The sequence below is a fragment of the Xiphophorus hellerii genome, chromosome 1, assembly GCF_003331165.1.
Source record: "Xiphophorus hellerii strain 12219 chromosome 1, Xiphophorus_hellerii-4.1, whole genome shotgun sequence".
Classification (NCBI taxonomy): Eukaryota; Metazoa; Chordata; class Actinopteri; order Cyprinodontiformes; family Poeciliidae; genus Xiphophorus; species Xiphophorus hellerii.
In genome coordinates this window covers 8,585,224-8,607,527 of record NC_045672.1, presented here as the reverse complement: position 1 = coordinate 8,607,527, position 22,304 = coordinate 8,585,224, and the positions used below count along the sequence as shown (strand labels likewise).

At 37.8% G+C, this 22,304-nt stretch overlaps 1 protein-coding gene across 1 annotated transcript in view; it reads right to left on the bottom strand.

Moving 5' to 3' along the window:
* cfap74 (cilia and flagella associated protein 74) overlaps positions 1-22,304 on the bottom strand; it is a 54,174-nt gene that overhangs the window by 9,469 nt on the left and 22,401 nt on the right. Inside the window, 6 exon segments of the mRNA XM_032574319.1 lie at positions 540-692; positions 2,300-2,561; positions 2,660-2,793; positions 3,617-3,790; positions 6,939-7,026; positions 15,876-16,004. Of these exon segments, the coding sequence (XP_032430210.1) occupies positions 540-692; positions 2,300-2,561; positions 2,660-2,793; positions 3,617-3,790; positions 6,939-7,026; positions 15,876-16,004 (940 nt within the window).

The window sequence follows — 22,304 nt, the reverse complement described above, 5'->3', positions numbered from 1 at the left end:
ACAGCTGCAACTATTTTCGATTTATTACATATTCAGGCTAATATTGAGTGAAAAACGTTAGTGGAAATGACCACATAGCAGCTGGAGGCAGAACTCTACAAGTGATGCACAGGGTCAGAGGTCAGGGCACCATGGGGGTCAGCAGTAGAAAGGCTCTCTGACAGATAAACATAAGAGTTGTTGCCAGTTCCTAACTTCTGCCATTTTCACAATATTTCATAACACTCACACAGATGGTATTTGCTCCGTGTTTTTCTGCTTTATCCTGCCTCTTTCTTTGCAAACAAACCAAATAAACATTATCAAGATATTACGTGTCTTTGTTCAGCTGGTTGTTGTGTGCATGGCTTCCCCCCCCCGCCCCAACAGAATCACTCCCTCTTAAAGGTATACTCAAATATAGTTACTGTGATATATCAAAAATAATAAATGACTGTTATTTAATTATTGATGATGAATAAACACCAGTGTGACCTGCTATTTAATCACTTTTCCACCAGTTTGTTTTACATTTGTGAAGGTAAAAGAGGGGAACCGACGCGGGTGTTCAGCTGTACCTCCTGTTCAGTGAGTCTGCTCACATCTGGCTCCTTCTCGCCGGTCAACTTGGTGCTATGTTGCAGACGGAGAGCCTCTTCAATGATCATTTTCTCCAGAAGAACAGGTCTGAACATCACCTGAACTAGGCATCTCTGGAACACAGGAGGTAGAGACACGATCATTCCCTATCCTGTTTTTGGTGAAATGGTGAAAAAGCTCGGTTTGCTTAAGGAGGATAAACTTTCTACTCGCTACGTTAAGATACATTGTTATCCTTATTCGTGAGCAGACAAAAAAAAAACTAAAAGAAAATTAATTGATTGTTTTAAGCTCTGTGACACATTACAACCACAAATTTCAAAATATGTGATGTGGAGTAGTGCATTGCAAAGTGCAAGGAAATGATGGAGTGTTTTTCAAGAATTTTTACAAATAAAAATCAGTAAAATTTTCTGTGCATCACTAATCAACCTCATGAGTCAAAGTCTTTTTTTTCTTACAACCACCATTCTGTTGTGGTATGTCGCTAACAGTTCTGCACATTTAGAGACTACATTTCTTTTCCTCGTTCTTATTTTCAAAAATAGCTAAAGCTCAGTGGAAATAACGTTTAAGTACTTTTTGCCAGGATCTTACCAAAACAAGGATGAACTTTGAATTATTTTATTGTAGCTTTAGCTGCATGATTAGGGCCATTGTCCTGCTGGAAGGTAAACCTCCATGCCAGTCCTAAGTCTTTTTCAGCCTCTACCAGGTTTTCTTTCATGATTGCTCGAAATTTACCTCCGTCAATCTTCCCGTCGACTTGAGCCAAGTTTCCGGTTTCTGTTAGAGAAAAGCAACCTACAGAATAACACTGCCATCTCCACGGGTGTAGTGATGGGTATTCATGTTCATGTATGCTTTTAGTATTTTGCCATACACACTAGATTTTAATTTAGCATTATCAGAGTAAAGAGGACTGAATTCCTTTGCACCTTGCATTTTAAAGGTGCTATTAAGTGAAATGACAATAAAGTACATTGAAGTTTGTGGTTGTAACGTCATAAAATGAGCTAAAGTTTAATTTGAATGAAATAATTTGCAAGGAAATGTGGGAGCAAAAACTTAAAGGGATAATTCTTTTTGTAAACTGGCAAAAGTAGTTATTCTGTTAACTAATGGAAAATAAAAGCTCATCACCTAAAATTAAATTGAGAATAGTGCAAACAAAATTGTCTTTCATTTTCATCAAGTCTCCAGCAGAGGGCATCAACAGACTACAGAAGCGTCTGGCTTTGCAGCAGTTAAGACTGTTGCACTTTAGTGGTGCAAAACTGTTTACAACTGTGTTGATGGCAAGATTACCAGAATCATCTTCCACAGACTGAAAATTATTATGATAAAATCAAAATACAATGTTCTTCTGGAAGGCTTGGTTTTCTTGGTGAGTAAAATGAGAGGTTAGACTGAAAAGCATGTCTTGCTGCATTTTTCAGCAGCTTCTTTTTTTTTCTATCATGAACTAAAATCCATACCAAAATCATTTTAAAAAGAAGACAATGCTGCAAATCAATTCGGCATTGCCTCACGAATGTAAACTTATACCATTGCTTATGGGCCAAAGTTCATTGTATGCGGAAGTCCTAAAGGAGATGCCGATATGCACCTAAACCTTTGCATTACATGGATCTGCTCTCTTTGAGAGGAGAAAAAATTCTCCTCTCACCTAAAACATCCTTTACATTTACAGACAAACATAACAGATAATCTCATCCACCTCTCCGGGGAGAAGGCGTCCTACTGCAGGAGTTATGCTGATGTCGGAATCCTTTGGTAAGTTGAAGCAGAACAACCTCGGAGCTTCGACCGCTGAGACAACTTTGATGAGTCGAGTTGCAGCTTCTTTATCTTGGTAGTTAGTCAGGTAAATTGTGGCAGTGGATTTGTCGCCTACTGCCGTAGGTCTGAACTGAATCAGAGAGTGGGAAAGCACCAGCGGTGGATGAAAACCCACACCTCGACAAGGCAGCACAAAGTCTCTGATGAAACATAAAAAAAACAAAACAAAGACATTTATCATTCTATGAGCAAACATGTGGGACACTCACTCAAAATCAGGAAGGGAGTAAAAATGAACCTGTCAATTCCAGATTTGCAGCGGAGTTGGAAATTGTATTTTATAGGTTTTTTAGGGCTGAAAATCAGATCGATGTCCAGGGTCTCTTGAGGAAGCAGAGTGCCAAAGCCATCGTAAGGCTGGACCTCAATATACTGTAGAAACAGAAGCAAGAACTCAGACTGAATGAGTTGAAAGTGTCTACATTTCATTAATTGGAATAAGAGTCTGAAATTACGATAAAGATGTTCGCTTTCAAAGGAGGGAATCTACACGCATGTTTTTCATAAATTGGTTATAGCGATTGTTAACTCTTTTGTACCGTCTAATAATATTAAGCATTCCTTGAACCACCATCTTTACATATTTTTAAATAAAGTGGTCCATTTAGAAAGGGAGGTTTTTACTTTGCTTTGTTATGTCATAAAAAAGAAAAAAAATATCTTAAATACATGTGTCTTATTCTTATTTAAAATTTAAAATGTCCAGAATACTAACAGAAAAGTCAGTAGAAATTAGAGTTCTGACAGTTCTGCACATTTAACTTTTCGTAACCTGAGAATCCAATATGGCCGACTTACGTGTGAAACAGCATGAAACAGCAAAATGGTTTTTAACTCATTAAATCTGTCACACAAACACAGCCAATCAAAATCTCCTTTGGCAGAACAAGTTGGTACTATGTTTAAATGTACAGTTTGCAGAGAAGTACACTGCTTTTAGCTGGAATCTGTAACAATAATTAACATGGTCTCTGATGATATCAGAGATTCCCCAGATTTCAAACAACAAATATCTTTCCCAAATCACAACGTAAGAAACCAATAGAACCGTAGTTCACTGTCATCCACTACATTATGTTAATCTAGCAAATTATTATTAATTTTTATTTTTTGCACCAGTCAGAGCAATCTGGGGTCTCACTAGTGGTATTTGTTTCACGGCTTCAGAAGCAACAGGACATTTAAACTAACATACCTCAGGAACCGCCACAAAACCAAAGTCTTGAGGCAGGATGGACATGTTGGTGAGGCAAACAGTGGTTCTGACAAAATGGCAGATAGAACAGTGACCAAAGTCCACCTCGGTCTGGTCAAACTGCAGGTCTGAAGATGTGACAATAGCATGTATTGTGTATTGAGCTGGACGCACCTAAAAAATAAATGCAAAAGCCTCCTTTTTAGTTATGGTAAACATGTTGTCACTTTACTTTGACTGGAACAATTCAGCATCGCTCGAGTCAACACATTTTCATTCCAGTTTCTTCTTTTGGATCTTTAGTTTATTTCACCATCATGCAAATGTTAATATACGGTATCTCAATATAGTTGGACTTGCAGGAAACAAATTCTTTGACTGTCCTTGAACTTGTATCACTTTTCAAGTCTTGTTCATGAATTTTTAATAGCATGGAATTAATGAAACATGGACAGACAGCACACATAATGAACAGAAGTCTCTTATTTAAATAAATACGCACGGTATCCAGCGAAATCATGTTTAACTTTAGTCTTTCAGCTTAAGATAAATCTTTTTTATTCATTTTATTAATGTCTGTCATAATCGGGCTACAACATAATGTGTGTGGGGTTTTTTTGTGAGTGTATTAAACGTACAGTACTAGCTTAAAGTGAGTTGTGAAAATTTAAATATAAGCACCAGATTACAGGGACCTCATTTTTTGCCTCCCGGCTTTTGTTACCCAATATTTTCCAATGCTCTAATCAAATTAGAATACAGGATATAACATTTAAGTCTAGCAATACTAAAAGTTTTGCAAGACCATTTCCAGTGCTGTAAAAATGTGTAGCCTCTTACAGATTTCTTTTGTTTTTGTATTTTTGGAACACTGACATGTTGAGATCACACAAATTTAAGTATTTAATTCTTCAAACAAAATACTGCAAAATTAATATTTATCTCATCAAGGAAAAAAAATCTATGCAAACTAACCTAACCCGATGTTAAAAACTAACACCCTTATGTCAAAGGTCGCCTCCCAGCGTCTTCATCGGATTTAGGTTAAGACTTTGACTGCACCACTCAAAAACGGTAAGGTCAGTGTTCCAAGAAGCACATGGTCAGCATTACAGAAATATATTGATTCAACTTTTTTCTGTCTCATAAGTGGGGGAATAATTATACATATGCTCGGGACTATTCTAGGAGGAGGATTAATAGAGATTGTTTGCCCCTGTAAATAGCAATCACAGCAGAATTAGAAAATAAATTCCACAGCATGTTGGCATGGTGTGACATTGAAGCCTGAAAAACCTGATTGTTTTGGGTTTAATCAATAATGGAGCTCTAAAGCACTAAACTGTGGTCATCCTTAGAACAGATTATTTTTTTTCTATAATTAGTAAGAATAATTAAACAAGTAAAGTTAACAAAAGGTCTTTCTTCTCCTTGTTTTGACTCAAGATGGCATCCTCCTGAGTCATGTCAGTACTCAGCAGAGGACAGTGTCACTGTGGCATTTCTTGCCAGCTGCTGTGTTGTCTGCCGACCAAACGGTGAGTGTATGAATGTGTGCGACTGTTTCTGGCGGTTTAATGCCAGGAACTCAGGGCCTGAGGCTGGGGGCAACAGCTTTGATGCTTCACGGGAACATCCTGGCTGAGTTTTTGGCTCCTCTTCGGTGCCACACACACCTCAGACCTCAGTCTTTTTGCCCTTGTAGAGAAATGGACCGTTGGTTGGCTGGCAAATGAGAGCAAGGTGACGGTTTGGCAAGAAATGGAACCAGATTTAGATTTGCTCAAAAAAAAACAAAAAAGAAAGCTGGCAGAAGCAGTGCACAAATGTTTCAACGGCTGTTCTGGGCTCTTTTTTTATATCAAGGCTGCAGTTCACAAATTTCGAAATACCAGACAAAACCTAATATAAAAATTTGACTAGAGTTTCAACTTTATAACTTTTAAATGTCCACCACGATCTTCAATAACTCTTTTTAATTAACGAGTTATAGCATTAATTAATGCTGTAATAATCCTCTGGGATTATTAAAGTATTTTTGAATTGAATTGAAATGAAATTGTGTCTATCCAAAAGACATATTTAGACCTACAAATGAAAAGGTTTAGTAAGTAGGCAGATTCATAACCACATTATGTAGCCTATGCCATTCCAATCAAAACCAGAAGGATGTAGTTAGTATAATAATCTCTGCACTCTGCAGTCAGAAAGAGAACAGTTGTTAGGGCAACCTGCAGAGTTCTGAATTCAGACTGCATGCTCTGCTTTCCTGCATTACTCCAAGCAGAATATAGAATTAGTATCAAAATCAAACAAATTTAGACAGAAATTTAAAGAGATTCAATCCAGTTTCAGAAGATAATCATTGCTAGTGTCATATTTGCCTCAGCTTCACTCACTGGTGAAATATGCATCATGTATTAAAATTAAACAAATTACATTGATCATGTTGCAACTCAAACTAAACTTGAATACTTTTGAATTCATGCCAAAATCAACCAACTCACTCGTCCACCATAATATTTGCTGCTGCCAGCTGATCAGCTTGTGATGTCAAGCACCTGCTATATTAAGTTGTCATTTTTCTTCAGAGTGGTACTTAGTGCATTTTTTGTTACATGCTTTTGTTGAAATCCGTACTGCAGGATCCAGCTGTGTTTTTTATTCTCAGTGTGTATTTACTAGCCAAAAAGAACCTTAACTGTACATTATGTCTAGCAATCAGAGACTCAAATTCCAGTAATGTACTTTTCTCTCTTTCCTTTAAAGACGGTCACAGATAGCACAGAAGAATAAATCAAGCTAAGAAATCAAATAACTATGTTACTTTCAGTTGTTATAAAAATGCTGCATGTATTAAACATGACTTAGCAGAAATTTAACTTCACGGTTTGATGCCTTGAAATTGTCCTCTGTCACTTTAAGAAGCTCCTGCTCTTTCCGACACTGCCTTCAGCACATCATCACAGCAACGCTATTATAAACGTTCAGCCTTCTGTCATTATCAGCCTTTTTAAAAAGAAGAAGCTACATGCATTTGGCTGCTGCATGCCCATATGAAGCAAATGAAGTCATTTTCAGTGAAACAATGTGGGGTAACCTTTATGCTTGGCTTATTAGCGCCTGTGGAGTAACTGGGCCTTGAGGGGGTGAGATAATTTTAGCCTGTTACCAGCAAAATAGGTTACAACCTTCAGTGACGCTGCTTCTGTCAAAAAGTAGGACTCAAGCACCACCACACTTACATGGGAAGTGCACTTTCCTCAGGATCACAAGGAGGCTTCCTGTGAAATGAGTAGAACATGTAAAATATGATACAAACCTGTCCTGCTACTTGCACTGTCATTGGAACCTCCAGGACGCCTGTGTTACTGTCAAAATAATTCTGAGCATCTTTGGACAGGGATTGTCTAAGGAGAAGGCAGAGAAAGGGAAAAAAAAAAAACAACAGTGTGAGAACAGAGTCGTTTATATAAAGCAACGCTTTTTATAGTCACGAGCGAAGCAGTGAAAGAATCTAAAAAAAAATGCTCTAACAATATAGGCGCAACACTAACTTTCCCAAAATATGATTTTCTTTACAGATGCCAGATCTCAAAAGTCAAAAAGCCAAGAGCTGCTCGAAGGCTTTGTCAGGGTTAGATTCAGATTCAGACCCTGAAGACCCATTAAGTTACTGTAACCCACGACTGTTAAGATCGGATTGCCAGAGAAAGCAGGGGAGAGATGAAGAGTGCGCCTCCACACTACTGTAGGTTGTAGCCATGGTGATGAGAGACGTAAGTATGATTCAAAGAGGACACAGGCTTATGTAAAACTCCTTTCCCTCAATATCAGCAGGAGTTGAGTGCTGCTCTCATGATAACATGTACGCTGGATATATATTTATAATGTTTGCCTTACATTTATCCACCAACTTCCTTTCTTTTTAACTTGAATAAATTGTTTATTTTCAGAATTTTTATTAATACAAAAGTGACAACAGACAGATATACAGTAAGAGTAAGACAGCACTAACATACTAGCAACCAGTGGTATTAGCATGTAACGAACCAAATGTTGGAAGAAAACAAAGACAGGTGCGATTTATACAAAACACGATGTACATATTCTGGTGTATCACATAGATATCATGGCACCCTTATCTCATAGTAACAGAGCAGTATAATGCTACTCTGTGAATGATATTGTATTCAAAATGGGTGACCAGATTCTACAGTACGTTTTTGCTGAACCTCATAGGCTACATTTAAATGATTCCATTTTGTAAGTGATTCATTATGTCTCTCATCGGACAAAAGGCGAAGGTTCATAATCCTTCCAGGTCAAGCGTATCACCCTGTATCAGTGAAGCAAAGGAATAATATTAGACTAGTAACAGGTTCTCGTTACTAAATGTTAGCGTATTTAGCAACAATATGGTTGTTAAGTGAGCAGATGTGCACTCATTTTTGATGAAGGCAAAGAAATTATTATATGAATTGCTAGTTTGTAGTTTGTTTGGCTTGGTTTTAGTGAAATCTAAAAAACCAATCAATCAATAAATCAAATTTTATTTGTATAGCACATTTCAGCAGCAAGGCATTTCAAAGTGCTTTACATCATATCAAACACAGAAACACAAAGTCATCAAGTGGGGGGTTCTTGCTTTTGCATCCATAAAAAGTTTACCGGTTACACTCCTACTGTGTTATATGGAAGGAAATACCTATTGGTATTTTTATTCCCACTTACGTTCACAATCACACAGTTTAAAATGATGTAAACAGCCTTTCAACGGGCTTCCGGCACGAGGCTCCGTACACCACTTTCACAGAATTTCGAGCCGGGTCGTCCCTCACGGATTTTTGTGCAATTCTATGGTACCTGTTAGTGTCTGGAATTTACAGCAGAATTTAACTTATCAGGCATGTATGTAATTGCTAAACTGGCTTTTCAAAAATTCTGTATTCAGTTACTTGAATCCATCCAAGGCTATTGAAATGTGCATAGTTTCTCTGTGAATAAATAAATAAAAAAGTATAACAGTATGACCGAATAGAGGTAAAGCCAAATCTTTTTGTTGGGACACCAAAAATCGCAATGAATGGATATATTACAGACATGAAACATCTTTGGGAATTTGGCTCTAAGTAAATTAGAATGGTGAAGCCCTTTAAACTGTATTAGGCAGTGACGTACAAATAGTGGATGAGTGAATACGATTGATGCAAGACTCCCAGATCTTGTCAGTAACCTGTATTCCCAAATCATCTTTCCAAGTCCTCCCAGGGAGTGAGAGAGACTAGCATGAAGCAAGGAATTGTATATTCGTGAAATTTGCCCCTTAGTTGTTGACCGAGCTTGCAAGCAATCCAATATTACGAGTTCCCTTTGTGCTCTTAATTCTGTCTGAAGTCTTGAAAACTGTTAAATGTTTCAGAGATATCCACCCGGCATTACTGTCATACAAAGCAGCACCTTTACAGTCGCATGGACAGGTTTGTGTCTCACATTTCCCATTCCTCACCAATATTGCAAACCTGTTCAACAACAACAACAACAACAGCACCGCAAAGCCAATAAGATCACTGCCTCTCCTGGCAAAATGAAATCTCTGCAATTACGCAGTGATTTTTTTTCCCCTTCTCTCTTTCATAACTTGACAAATGAGCACAGAGGGTACATTTAAAGAGGCACCGGTGTTCTGCCTACTAATAGCGTCGCTGCTGGAGAGTCACTCTTGAATTAGCTTGGCAGGGCCGAGTGGAAAAGCCTGGTGGGGCGTCACCAGGCCCATATGTTCGGAGAGAATTTGTGCTACAGATTTGCCCGGTGTCCTGCACAGATCTGTCTTGCGTGCTCCTCTTCTTGATTCCCAGATTATCCGCATCAAGTCTCGGGTTTTTCAGTCTTTTAATGATATGTTTAAGATTTGTGGAGGACACAAGTGGAGAGGAATACAATAACTGGAATTTCAAGAAGCACAAAACAAAAACATGTCTCCCAAGTGTTTCGCAGAAAACCATAAAATATCCATGTTCCTCAGCAAAATCCTGTGTAATCCGAAAGGTTAGGACCATTTGTGATGCATAATAAAAATTAAAATAAGCATTTATCAGAATTGTACCTCTTTTCATGTGATTTAAATAATACTGGAATTTATTTTACCATTAAAAAATTGATTAGGAAGAGGATTATAAACAGATTATGATCATTGCTTGATTGAGGGTTAGAAATGACAAAAAATAATGAATAGTTAATGCCATTAATAAACAAACTGGCTATTTTGGTTGTGTCTTTCTATCTTCTGAGCCCTCTAAAAGTTTCTAGTAGTGACGTAAGCAGTGTGCCAGTGGCAAAAAGCACTGGGGAGAGTCGTTCGCCGTAATCTGTAATAAATCATCCTTGTAATCTCCCTTTTATCAGCTGGAACCGCTGGGGTTGGCCCCGTTGCCTGCTCTTCAGAGATTACACCTAAACCGCTCAGACAAGCAATCCCATTCAAAGGATCCCGTCATCAGGTTTACAGAGCAAAAATAAGGAAACAGCGATCTCTTCATGCATTAGATTGGGTAGTTGTTTTCGAACCAGAAATCCGGGATCAAATGAGTTGGATCACATGGGGAGGAAATAAAGCACACAGGCTGAAAAAAATACAGTGGCTTACATAGAAAAATCAAGTCTACTGAACTTTTTTTTTTTTCTTTTTTTACAATGGAATCTAATTGTTATAGACCAACATAAAAGAGTGTATCACAGGGAAGCTAGAGAGGTTTGTTAGAAAAAGTGAGTGAACAAACAGCATTATGAAGACCAAGAGACACAGCAAACAGGTCAGGTATAAAGTTGTATTGAAGTTGAACTTAAGGTATTTTAATGGGAAGAAAAGGCAAAACTATTGACCTCTAAGTATAAAAAAGCGGTAGATGCACACCCTCCTTTCCCCTCCTAAAGACCTGTATCTTTCATTGCAACGAAAGGTGGTTATACAAATCATTGACCAAATAGAGTTGCATGTAAAAGCACATTTTCAGAATTTCATTTGGGAATATTTTGAAATTCCCAAATTTCAAAGGTGTTTTCCTTCCACCTTACAATTATTCACCTCTCTATGTTTGTGTATTGTTTTAAATCCCGCCAAAAAGTACTGCAATTTTGGAATCTGCTTTTGTAAAAGGACAAGATGCAGCAAGGTTAAAGATACAAAGTGTCTGCAGGTTTTAGCATGTCAAATTAAGACTTTTTAAGACCTTATCAATATTACCTTGAGTGAAATTAAAGCAGAAAAACCCATAAATGTAGAGGACAGTTGATCGCGCTGCATAACAAATAAGAATAGCAAAACCAGAAATTTCTGGGTTCTGTTTGCGGCTCTTGGCAGCGGTTTTTTGCTTCTTAAACTGCATATGGCTCTCTATAGCCTTATCCACTGTAGTGTTGTCGTATTGGATGGCCACTTAAGTGAGCCAGTGGCAAAAACGAACGTTGTCCAGGCAACCAAAGAAAAATTTTGATAGATGCAAAAAAGCTAGCTAGTTTACTGGGGTATTTTAGCAGCTACCAGTAGCCTCAACCACCTTAAGTCACAGAAGATACTGAATAAGTGGTGTATTTACATGTATTTGAGTATGTAAATTTGATAGTAAGGTATTGTATTTACACTTAGAAACATGAAAGTCTTTATTATTACTATGGGTTTTTTTTGTTGGTGAAATGTCTGAAATAAATTATCACCATCATCATCATCATCAAGATGTCTGCATGCAACTCAAACTTTTGACTGAAAGAAAAGTCCAGACCATCAGCTCCTAAAACCATACCTAAAAAACCTCGTTAAAGTGCACTGGAAGTCAGCGCAAACTCTGCCGGACCGCGGTAAAAAACATGTGGGGTCCAAATGACCCCATCTCTTAAGACCAAGGGAGAGTTAATGAAGTTTAAGAGAAAGATGATTCATTCTTCTTAACAAAAACAAAGAAAAAAAAAGAAGTCCATAAAGTATCAGCAACAGCTGCTCCACACAGCAATAAAAAATCGACAATTTAATGATAAAATTATAATGAAACACACAGCGATTCAATCAAAATCCTAGCAGGGAATAGCAGCATGTGAGATGGTACTCTGGATACTATGAAGAAGAAATTATGTAGTGCACATAATGCTTTGGATGTGTGAGGAAAAAGTGTGGGCTGGCTGGTGACAAATAAAAGTGGAGGAAGACAGGGAGAGAAGGGATGAGGCAAGAGAAGGCAGCTGAACGATGTGGGTAGCTTGAGCACAAACCCCTCACAGGAGGAAACAAGAGTGTGCTCACTCTCTCCCAGAAGCCTGAGGAGGGCAGAGAAGGCGCAAACACCTGTGTGAAGAATGAAAGCTATGAGTCATTTCAGAATCCAGATTTAACAGTGTGCGTGTGTGGAAGTGTGTGAGCGTGGATGTGACAGTGAGTGGAACCAGTGCAGATAATGAGGATTTGGAAATCCAATCGTGCTCCGGCTGGGAGAAATGGTGGTGCCATTTTAAATGACACACTGCCTCTGCATAAAACAAAAGCAAAGCGAGAAAAAATTAACAGATCGGAACAGAAGATCCAACCATGACAGAGGGAAAGGAGGGACACAGCCGGCTGATGTGCTGAACACATTATTTATTTTCTCTTCTCAGACTGTGTGGTGCCAAATTCTATTTTGGGTAAAGGATGCTCTTTTGGTTCATGAAGGTCCTCTTTTAAAAAATTGTTTCTAAATCTAATCCAAATTTGTTGTTTCTCACTATCGTTCTTACTGCTGAACTACAGACCGAAGCTTTTATGTTTCTGATCTCCCAGCTGATTAAGAGGCTGTATGCCCTCAACATATGGAGACAGGCACACTCATATGTTCCTTCAGGTCTTAATGGGTCCATGACCCACAAGATCCCTCAGCATAACTTACTGCCTTGTTTTCCCAAGCCCTAAAGACTTTAACCTTTTAATCTGGATTAAGAAAAAAAAACATCCTTACCATTACTTTCCATTCCTGTGGGTTGATGTACGATCTGGGAATTTAAGTAATCAGCCTCCAACATTATCCACCAAGAAAATGCAGTCAATCAAGTTTTGCACAGCCAATCTTTCTTAAATCATGGACTATTTTTGCAGCTTGCAAAATATTTTGAGCCATGTCATCAAGTGGTTGATCTATCACAGGAAATTACCTTCATGGTGAAAGTGAGACTGAATTCATTTAAAAACAGAGGGCAGATACATTAGCGTTAGCTTATCATTACACAAAAACCTTTTCAGTAGAGGAAGCTGCGCGTCTTTTTAAGAATGTAGCCGTTTGTGTCAAGTCTTAGATTTCTGGATGAAAATTACAAAGCTATGCATGTTTCAGGTGAACACTGCAGTAGATTTCCTGGCCCTGATAGAGAAGGCTACGAGGCTGTCCTGCAGCAGTTGATATTTTGTGAGGACAAAGTTATACACCGTGGTGAAGAAAAACAGATGAAAGCACTGAGAGTTGCCATACTCTCCCCGAGCATGTGTGGGTTTTCACCAGGTTCCCTGCAGTCAAAAAATCATGTAAATTGAGTAGATTGGCCACTAGAAACTTTGTGGGACTGTGTACATGCATGATGGTTTGTTATGTGTTGCTCTGTAATAAGCAGATGATCTGTCCAGAAGTTTTAGAGTAAAGCAAGAAAACATTGACAGGTAAGTAATCTCTGAACTACTCTGCTAAGTGTTTCATAAGTGGACATAAAGATCTTTTTGTTCTATTCAGACATATATTGCTTTGGTGATGTTGCAACCACAAGCTTTAATGTACTGGGATTGTATTTGATAAACTAACACAATGCTTGAAATGGAGAGGACAATGATAAGTGGTTTTTAAAGCTTTTACAAATAGATAAAGTGGGATGTCAATTTATACTAAATTCTCTTTATTTTAATACCCCTGAAAAAAGTAATCAGAGGCTACCACTCTGTAATAATTAGCTAAGCTTCCTATCAAATCACTTCATAAAATACTATCTATGACATTTCTTGTTCAAGACAACTTCAGATATTATAAAAGGCCAACAGTTGCCAGAACAACAACTAAGCGCAGTGAAGTGGGTCTGGAGACTTAGATTACATAAGCAGAATCAGGGCCAGCAAAAAAAAAAAAAACATGTGGTGGATGGCTGAATGCTATGAGAAGTTTCACAAAAACAGGGAGGGACACAATGAACGTGGAGAAGTAAAGGAGCTAACACACAGAGAAAGAAACCCAAAAAGTACAGTTAAGGGTGAGAGGCCAAGAAAAAGACAAGCGTGAGAGTGTGAGAGAGTGGGAGAAGACAACGCAAGAGGCACAGGCAGCCAGAGTGAAAAAAGTGTGATGCACAGGGAGTAGGGAGGGGGTGGAAGCTGTAGTTATGTTAGAAAGACGCACCATCACAGCAACAGCAACAGCAGCAGCAGCACGAGTAAAGCTGTCCTCTAATCCTCGTATTAAAACCTCTGCTGATTCAATATGACAGATTACTGACATTTTCCCACTTTCCTCTTGAGTTCCCTCTGCTATTTGACGACTGGCGCGTGCCGCTAACATTCACTTTGAAGTGGAGGGAAAATTTTCTCATTGTTTCCAAAAAACACATCAGCCCAGCTATTGACATACAAAGCTGCCTAACTATGAAGAGGGGGGAAAAAATAAAGAGGGTGGGCAGAGGAGCGCCCACAGCAGAGGTTTTTACAAATTGCACGCCTCTCACATTCACCCTGGGGGTCCCCTGTCCGCTCTCCTGGCTTTCAAACTGCAGTCCAACTCCTGCCACTCCATCTATATATAGAGCCTGGATTGTTGCTGAAAGAATTAGCAGGTCCTTCAAAGTCATTAGACACCATTATCAGAAGCCTTGATGGCTCTGCTGTGATGAAGTCACTTTTGTATCCCCTGTCTGTCGGTTAGATACAAATGTATGCACTTTAAAAACTGAAAAAAGTTTCATAACGTCATGGTATGCACATAAAATATGTAAAACAACAGTACACAACATGATCTCTGGTTCCAGAATAGTCGGTCTGACTTGGAAAGTACAATAAATTCAGTCCAGCTTTCTTTTAGCCAGCTGACTGTTAGTTTAGACTTTACAGCAACAGGTGGGGGAGGGGCAGCAATGTGTAATTAAATGCTCCATGAAACCTGTGGAGAATTGATCCGTTCTCCCTGTTAAGTTCTTGATGTATGCGGTTGAAGAAGAGTCAGTGAGTTGAATTCATGAATTCCATTTAATAATACCAAAATACAGCTGGTCCATTTCTCATGCTACCGTTAGGAGTTAGCAGGACAAAATGGCGACAAGCAACAGTTGGTAACTACCTTTGTTAGCCTCTGTCTAAGCTACACCCTAGAGAGGGCGTTCCTTAGTGTGTCATATCCTCTACCCTTAGCTTTGAGGGCGTTTCCTAACATGTCATTTCCTTTAGTTTTAGCTTCACAACTAGCGAACAGAGATAGAAGGAAAACACAGAATTATTTATTCTCAACAAACCCAATGAAAACTCAAGTACTTTCTTTGGTACCCCATTAAAAGTACTTTAGAGATGGTACGACATTAAATTTTAATGATTTTGAAACTTGCTTAATAGCGATAACCCCAGGTCTACTAGCCAAAACCAGCAAAGTAGATTAACATCGGATTCCCATGGCCTTTGATTAACTTCTAATTAGTGGGGATGTTTTTTATGTTTTTTAGCCTGGAAAAAAAATGCATAGCTTAAAATTAGCCTAAACAACAACAATAATTAGTTTAGCTAGCCATTTTTCAACCACAATTTTGACATCTTGTTTTTAAGTGAAAGATTGCTAATCTTTTACTTTTTATAACCATTTTTACATGTTATTTGGATGGAAGACAGCATCAACACTTTATGGTGATCATTTGAAGGATTTTAAAAATATATTTATCACAATTAAAGCTAGTGTACTTAGAACCTGAGATTAAAGTAACAACTCAAGAGTCTTTTGGCAAAGAAAATCAAAAGTTGAGAAATAGCTACATTTTAAGGTTTAAAATTTAAAGGTTTACAATTTTACAACATTTTTTTTTTGATCTCCCAAAACAAAAAAACTTTAAAAATCTCAAAGAATCAAAGCCTGAGGACTGACGCCTGAGTTTCCTCTGAAGAGCAAAACACTTTGCACTTTAATAGAAGGTCAACAGAATCTCAACAACTTCCCTTTACAATAAGATTATCCGTGCTTCAATGGTTCCATTAACATTGCATCCTCTGTGTGTCCTTCCTTACCTTGGGATGAATTTCAGCTGGGCCTTAAAAGTTGACAGAGCCTGGATGAAGCCACGTTTTGGTATAATCTCCAGGTGTTTCCTCATCTCCGGGCACACATCAAAGGTCAGCTTAAAAGCTCTGTTTTCTCTGTCATGCAAAAAGTGTACAGTCTCATTAGACGGCTGCAAAAAAAGGTGCTTTCAGGTGAGAGACTGATTATATATGACAATCTATGTAGTTTACGAAATCTTTAAAATGACATAAATAGAAATAAAACATCTATGTGGTTTATGAAATTAAAAAAAAACACAGAACTAGAGGTCAAACATCTGCCAAAGTAAATATATATGATATTACATGAGGTGATATGTACCTCATGGTCGAAAATCAAATAATTAAATGAATGTCTTTTATGATTGCAGCATACTATAAGGATTTATTAAAAAAAATCTTTTATAGGTTTATGCATTGAACCTGTGAAAGGTTTACAGGTTGACAATCGTTTTCTTGATTGGCACCAATGTGCGTTGCCTTGTAAAGAATATAATCTTCAAGTTCAAATCATTTTCAGATGTTCAAACAGACGGCCGCAATAATTCAAATGTCTCTTCATTTTAAGAATTCGCAAAGACATCCAACTAGGGAGAACTGTTTTGTGAAGGCAGGATTTGTACAACAGCACATTTGTGTCTGCTTTCATCTTCAATGACACACAGATGAGAGAGGAACCCCAGAATACACCAACAGAGGTTTCCGTTTTTGACTCCCCTCCCTCAACTGAACTGACCCACTTAAACGATCGGGTCAGCCAGATGCTTGCTTCCCCGAGGCAAGGGCTAAGAGGGACACTTGGGAGGTATTAAGTCTCAGGTTTTTGCTCCATCTAAATGACAACCTTCAAATAAACCCTTGGTGGAATATTTATGGCAACATAATGCAGTTTGGCCATTGAGCCATTCCAATTAACAGGGTCATTTGGCTGATCTGTAGTTTTTACTTGCAGAGTGTGATAATTTTATTTCCAAGTCAATGCCAAGTTTATATAACAGTGTGTTGGTTCTGATGAAACATTTGGCAATATAAATATCTGAAATACAAATGCTAATTTCTCAACATGTATGTTTTTACCCTACTATTCAATAGAAGGTAGTAATAATAATAATTCATTGAAATAAATTGATATTTGAGATACCAGTCAAATTCGCAGAAACAACTTCAAGAAGTAAAACACTGCTAAATGCATAGTGTATAAATCATAAAAATCCTGTCACATGTAAAAAATACAGAAGAACCCTTCTTATAATATAATTATTCAATGGGGAAAATAATCCTACATTATAGTTATTTGGTTTTTAACAGTTATCTGTACCACAATTATTGGCAACCCTTCTACTAAAACTTGGTACAACTCTCTTTTGTCGATAAGACAGAACTTAAACTTCTACTATAACATTTCAAAGGTCCAGTTCCTCTGTTATGCTCTCTTTCCAAAGATTTTGTTTTTAAAACAAAAGGGATCTGTGGGCTGAAACAGCCATGGAAGACGATTGATGTTATGTCTGCTGTGCATTTTCTGTGTATTTTATTGAATCTTTATCCTGCTAAGAAACCAAATGAAAATTCTTCTTTGCCAAAGGCCGCAAGATTTTTATTGTAAATGCCCTGGTGTTTCAAAGACTGTTCCCATGGAGTCATTGCAAGAGAAATAGCCCAGAAATATCAAGTGTGTTCGCACATGAAATCTAATCTTAGTCTGCTCTGACTGAGCTGGTTCAGTGTAAAATGTCTCAATAGCATCTACTAACTTCCACACAGTATGCTTGACATGTGAGAACAAAAAAAAAAGCTTTTTTTTGCAAGCACAACTGCTTGGGGTGTAGATAACATCCAGTGGTTGTTATGGAGACTCCAGACATACTCTGCTGCGGTTCTCTAGCAGTGAGCTTTAGAGATTTTTTTTTAACCTCCCTTGCCATCTGCTTGACTGTGTGTGGTGGCAAAATAAGCAGCCTGTCTAGTGGCAACTGGCTAAGAAAATTGGACCCTTGTGTAAGAAAGCTAAATTAATTTATATAGCACTTCTAATGCAGAGGATTTGCAGCACTTTTGTAATTTAATTACAAGCATATCTACAATATAAAAAGAAATACTGCAAACAAGTGCAAGTGTCAGAAACTCTGATCAATTTAAAGTGAAAAAATGTTTCAGTTACATTTATTTTCTGAGTATCTAAGCGTTATACATAAGTTTGGCATTAGAAATTTTTTTGTGAAAAAATCAAAAAACAAACAATTATTGCTTAAGTTAGGATTTTTATCCCGCTTGAAAACAATGTACTCAAATTAAAGTTAAAAATATTCAACTGCAATAAAAGATGAATTTCTTGTCTTTTTACATGTTCTTACCAAAGTCACCAATATGATTTGCACCTTTCCTTTCTTAAATGACAATCTCCTGTGAACATGCAAGAAAAAAAATGCATCCTGAAAGCCCTCCAAAAACAATTAGGAAAAGTTTTTAATCTGAATATTCTCTTAAAATGTATCCTTACAATATCACCTAAAAAGTTAAAAGTTCTTCCTGGAGTAAGCATGGATCTCAGCCACCTCATTGGTCCTTTAATTAGGTTGTAGCTGTGGAGTAATTTCGGGGAAACCAACCACTCTCTATTTGAGGCATAACAGCTTTCACTGTGGCTTGAATTCTACTGTCTTGAAATGGTTTTGTTTCCCTTTCCAGGCTGACAAAATATACATTCTTTAACAGTTCATGAAATTTCTTTTGAGTGGGGCATGCTGTGTTGCTTTTTTGAAATCATTTACTTGACTCGGCGTTCCTTGGTAGGTTCTCTCAAAGGAGAATCTTTATTTCTTACTTGTGCAGGTCAGATAGTCATTTAACTCTTCGCACAAACATAAAAATCCTACCTACTTATGTTTTATACCTGTGTGAGGGGGTACATCCAACTTAGATTGTGCACAAACAAATTAACAATTATTTAGGATTAAACAAGGAGTACAGTTATATTTCACACAGAGCCTTGTTGACTTACGTAGCTTTTTAAACTTAATAAATCAATTATCATTTGCTTTTAGTGTCTTTTGAGGATGACAAAAAAGCAGTAATAGAAGAAAGCTGAAAGGGAGCAGATCAAAGCTGTGTATTATACTCCATGTCATTGGATTAGGGAGACATAATCTGCACTTTAGGGAACTAGTTAACACTCTCATGCTTTAATTTGAGCTCTAATTTGAATTAAGTTTCAGCATATCATTAAATAAGCAACTCAAGAAGCAGGATTTTTTTTATTAGCAATGCTTTGTTTACTGTTGCACCAGCAACACATTGATCCTATTCCAGAAAGCTATTTAAACAGGCCTCAGGATGCCTCAAGATGAGGTGTAGCACGGTCACTACAAACGCAATAAAAAGACAGAAACCAAGAATTTGTAGAAGAAAAAAAACACAAACAAGATGGTTTATTTTTTGAAGGCCTTAGTTTGGGCAGGAATGTTTAACCCCCGAACTGGTGCCAGCAGAGGAGGCACCAGTTTCAATGTTTTCTGTTTCAAGTGTTTGAAGCAGAATAGACAAATTCTGCCAACTGTGCTTGGAATATTCAAATCACTGGTTCACAGGCAAAAGTCAAACACTGCATATCTTAAAGCCTCTTAAAATTCGTCCAATTCGTTAGAGAGACATTCAAATCTCTGGCACACAGGCTGGGTAGACATATTCAATCTTGCTTTGTGTTGCTCTCTTAACTAATCTGTCACAAGCTAAAGACTACTTGTGGGATGGTTATCTATTTAGTGGGGGAGCGAGTGACAATTTTAAATAATGAAAGCAGCGGCTCTCTCATTGTTCATCCCAAAAGCCTGCCAAGCTATTTTGTATTCAGATTATTGTCTTGGAGGCAGAGTGACATACTGCATAGTTTGCTGGTCCAAGCATTAGCATTTCTTTACTTGAAAAGCTGCACTTCATACTGACACTGTCATCATCATGTTGTCACATGTGCTGGTGTGCCAGCGCACCAGATGGCAGTTGTCACAAATCCCTAACCCTCACACACATACACCCCTACACACACACACACACACACTCCCTCCCCCTACAGTGACATGACACAATGACTGTAGAGGTGATGGACCACTCTTCTGCAAATGGCACTGCCCCTGGTGCATTCTTAACCTTTGCTGTGCATCACAATGCATCATATCCATAATCAGAAAGGCTTTGTTTGAGTTCTGCGTTGCCGTGAAGAAAATCAAAGAGGATGTGAGCTTCCAGCTTACATTATCATTCATTTCTGAACATTTATAAGCAGCTTCTACTTTTTTTTTGTTTTTTATCTAATCTATGCATTGGTATAATGCCTTATCGTGGTTCTTTGGTACTAATGAATGTTAGAGTTTTATGTTGTGTTGTGTTAAAATGTGTTGTGCTGTAATCAGTGGGTTGCTGGTTCGATCTCTGGTATCTGCAGTTAGCACTGAGAGAAGGCAGAGGAGTTTGATTTGTCACAAATGATCTGTCTCATTCTGTGTGTATGATGTAGAAGAACTTGACATATTCCTGACCTAAGTCAGTAGAAAATGTTTGGGATGAGATAGAATGGAGATTGTGAACCAGACCTTCTTATCCAATATTAGTGTCTGACCTCACAAATAAGCTTCAAGCGAATTCTAAAAAATTCTGAAAAACCTTTTCAAGAGCTTTGACCAGATATCACTATTAAAGTCTTTGGATTAAGAATGGGATGTCGTTCCAAGTTCGTTTGTGTATGAGGGCACCAGCAAATTCCTTTTGCTGATATACTTCATGTTCAGGAGTTTATGTTTTGGGGATTTTGTGTATATTATCTTTAATTTTATAATTTGCTCCTCAGTACCCCAGTAAAGGACTGGAAAGTCGTCTAGGGTGTATCCTACTTCTCTTGCTGACTCCAGGAGAAAGGCAGCAGCCCCCTGACAACCTGAACAGGATTAAATTGGTACAGAAAATGGTTGGATGTACGTAAGGTTGTCCCACTTGCAGCTTTGCAAAAACAATGTTTTCTTTTTTTTAAAATTTTAGTTAAAAATGTCTGAAAAGTGCTGACATTCTCTCTCAGGGCTCAGTGCCTCTTAAACTCTCTCCCACATGCTTGTCTAACAGCTGTGAATTAGACAGTGTTTAAAAGAGACCTGTAATAGTCTAAGCCTGTTTTGTTACATAAAACTTGATTTATTGCAGACACGGTGCAAGTTTTGAAAGACAAAAGTGCGCGTTCAGTGTGAATGCTGAGAGGGTTGGAAGTGGAAAACAACAACTAAGTATTCTGAGATTACACATCGAGGTGCAGAGAACATTATGTTTGTGTTTGGGAAATAAAGTGAAGTTACATTTATTTTTATATAAACATGACTAATGTTTTATTGTATTAATTACTAGCTTCACTTAGAAGATGCAAAACTTTAAAACGGTTTAGTATTAAAATCAACTTGCTTATTTAGTGTATGACTGATTTTCTTTAAGTATTCAAAACTTACCTCATGAAGTATTTCACATTTTAGAACCACCAACTTCAACTACATTTTCTAATTTTCTAATAATTTATATGACAGACCAAGACAACAGTAACACACACAACTCACACTAGTGCAGGATTGGAACGCTGAAGGAAAATGATACGAGGTTTTCCACATTTTCTTGACCTATGTCTCCATCAACTTCGCATATATTGAGACAAAACATTGCTTAAACATATTCCTGTTGGATGGAAGGCATCTGTGTACATCAATTTTCAAGTCTTGTAATAGATTCTCAATTCGATTTAGCTCTGGACTTTGACTGGGCCATTCTAACACATGGATATTCTTTGAGCTCATCAGTTCCATTGTAGCTGTGGCTGTACGTTTAGAAAAGCTGTCCTGTGGAAAGGTGAAACTCCAACCAAGTCATGTCTTCAGCAGCCGCTAGAACAACATTTACACTGAGCATAGATTGTCCATTCTAGCCAAAATCTTTCCTTGAGAAAGGAAATCTCTGGTTGTGACCTTGAATATGGGTCACATTCACTGACCACCAGTTTAGCTCTCATCCTACAACAAATATTAAGGAGAGTTAGAAACTTTTCTGGCATAACTATGTTGTTTAGCCGTTGCTGCAACCGGAGTCGAATTATCATCCTCTTTAGACCACACATTAGCGCTTTCATGACTGTCTGCTTTTCCTCATCCTCCTGTCTCTCTTTCTTGGATCTGAGTCTAATGTTAAGCTCGTTAACTCCTGTAACTTGCTGTCCAATTACTGCCGGACAGCTTTCTCTGCCAAACAGCTTTTTTGCTCTCATCTGATCTGAGCAGCGCTCAATGAGAGCAAGCGTTTAGGCAACGCTGAATGGTTGCCAAGGGAGATTAAATGATTCCTCAAACATGGATGAAAAAAATCAAAGCAACATTC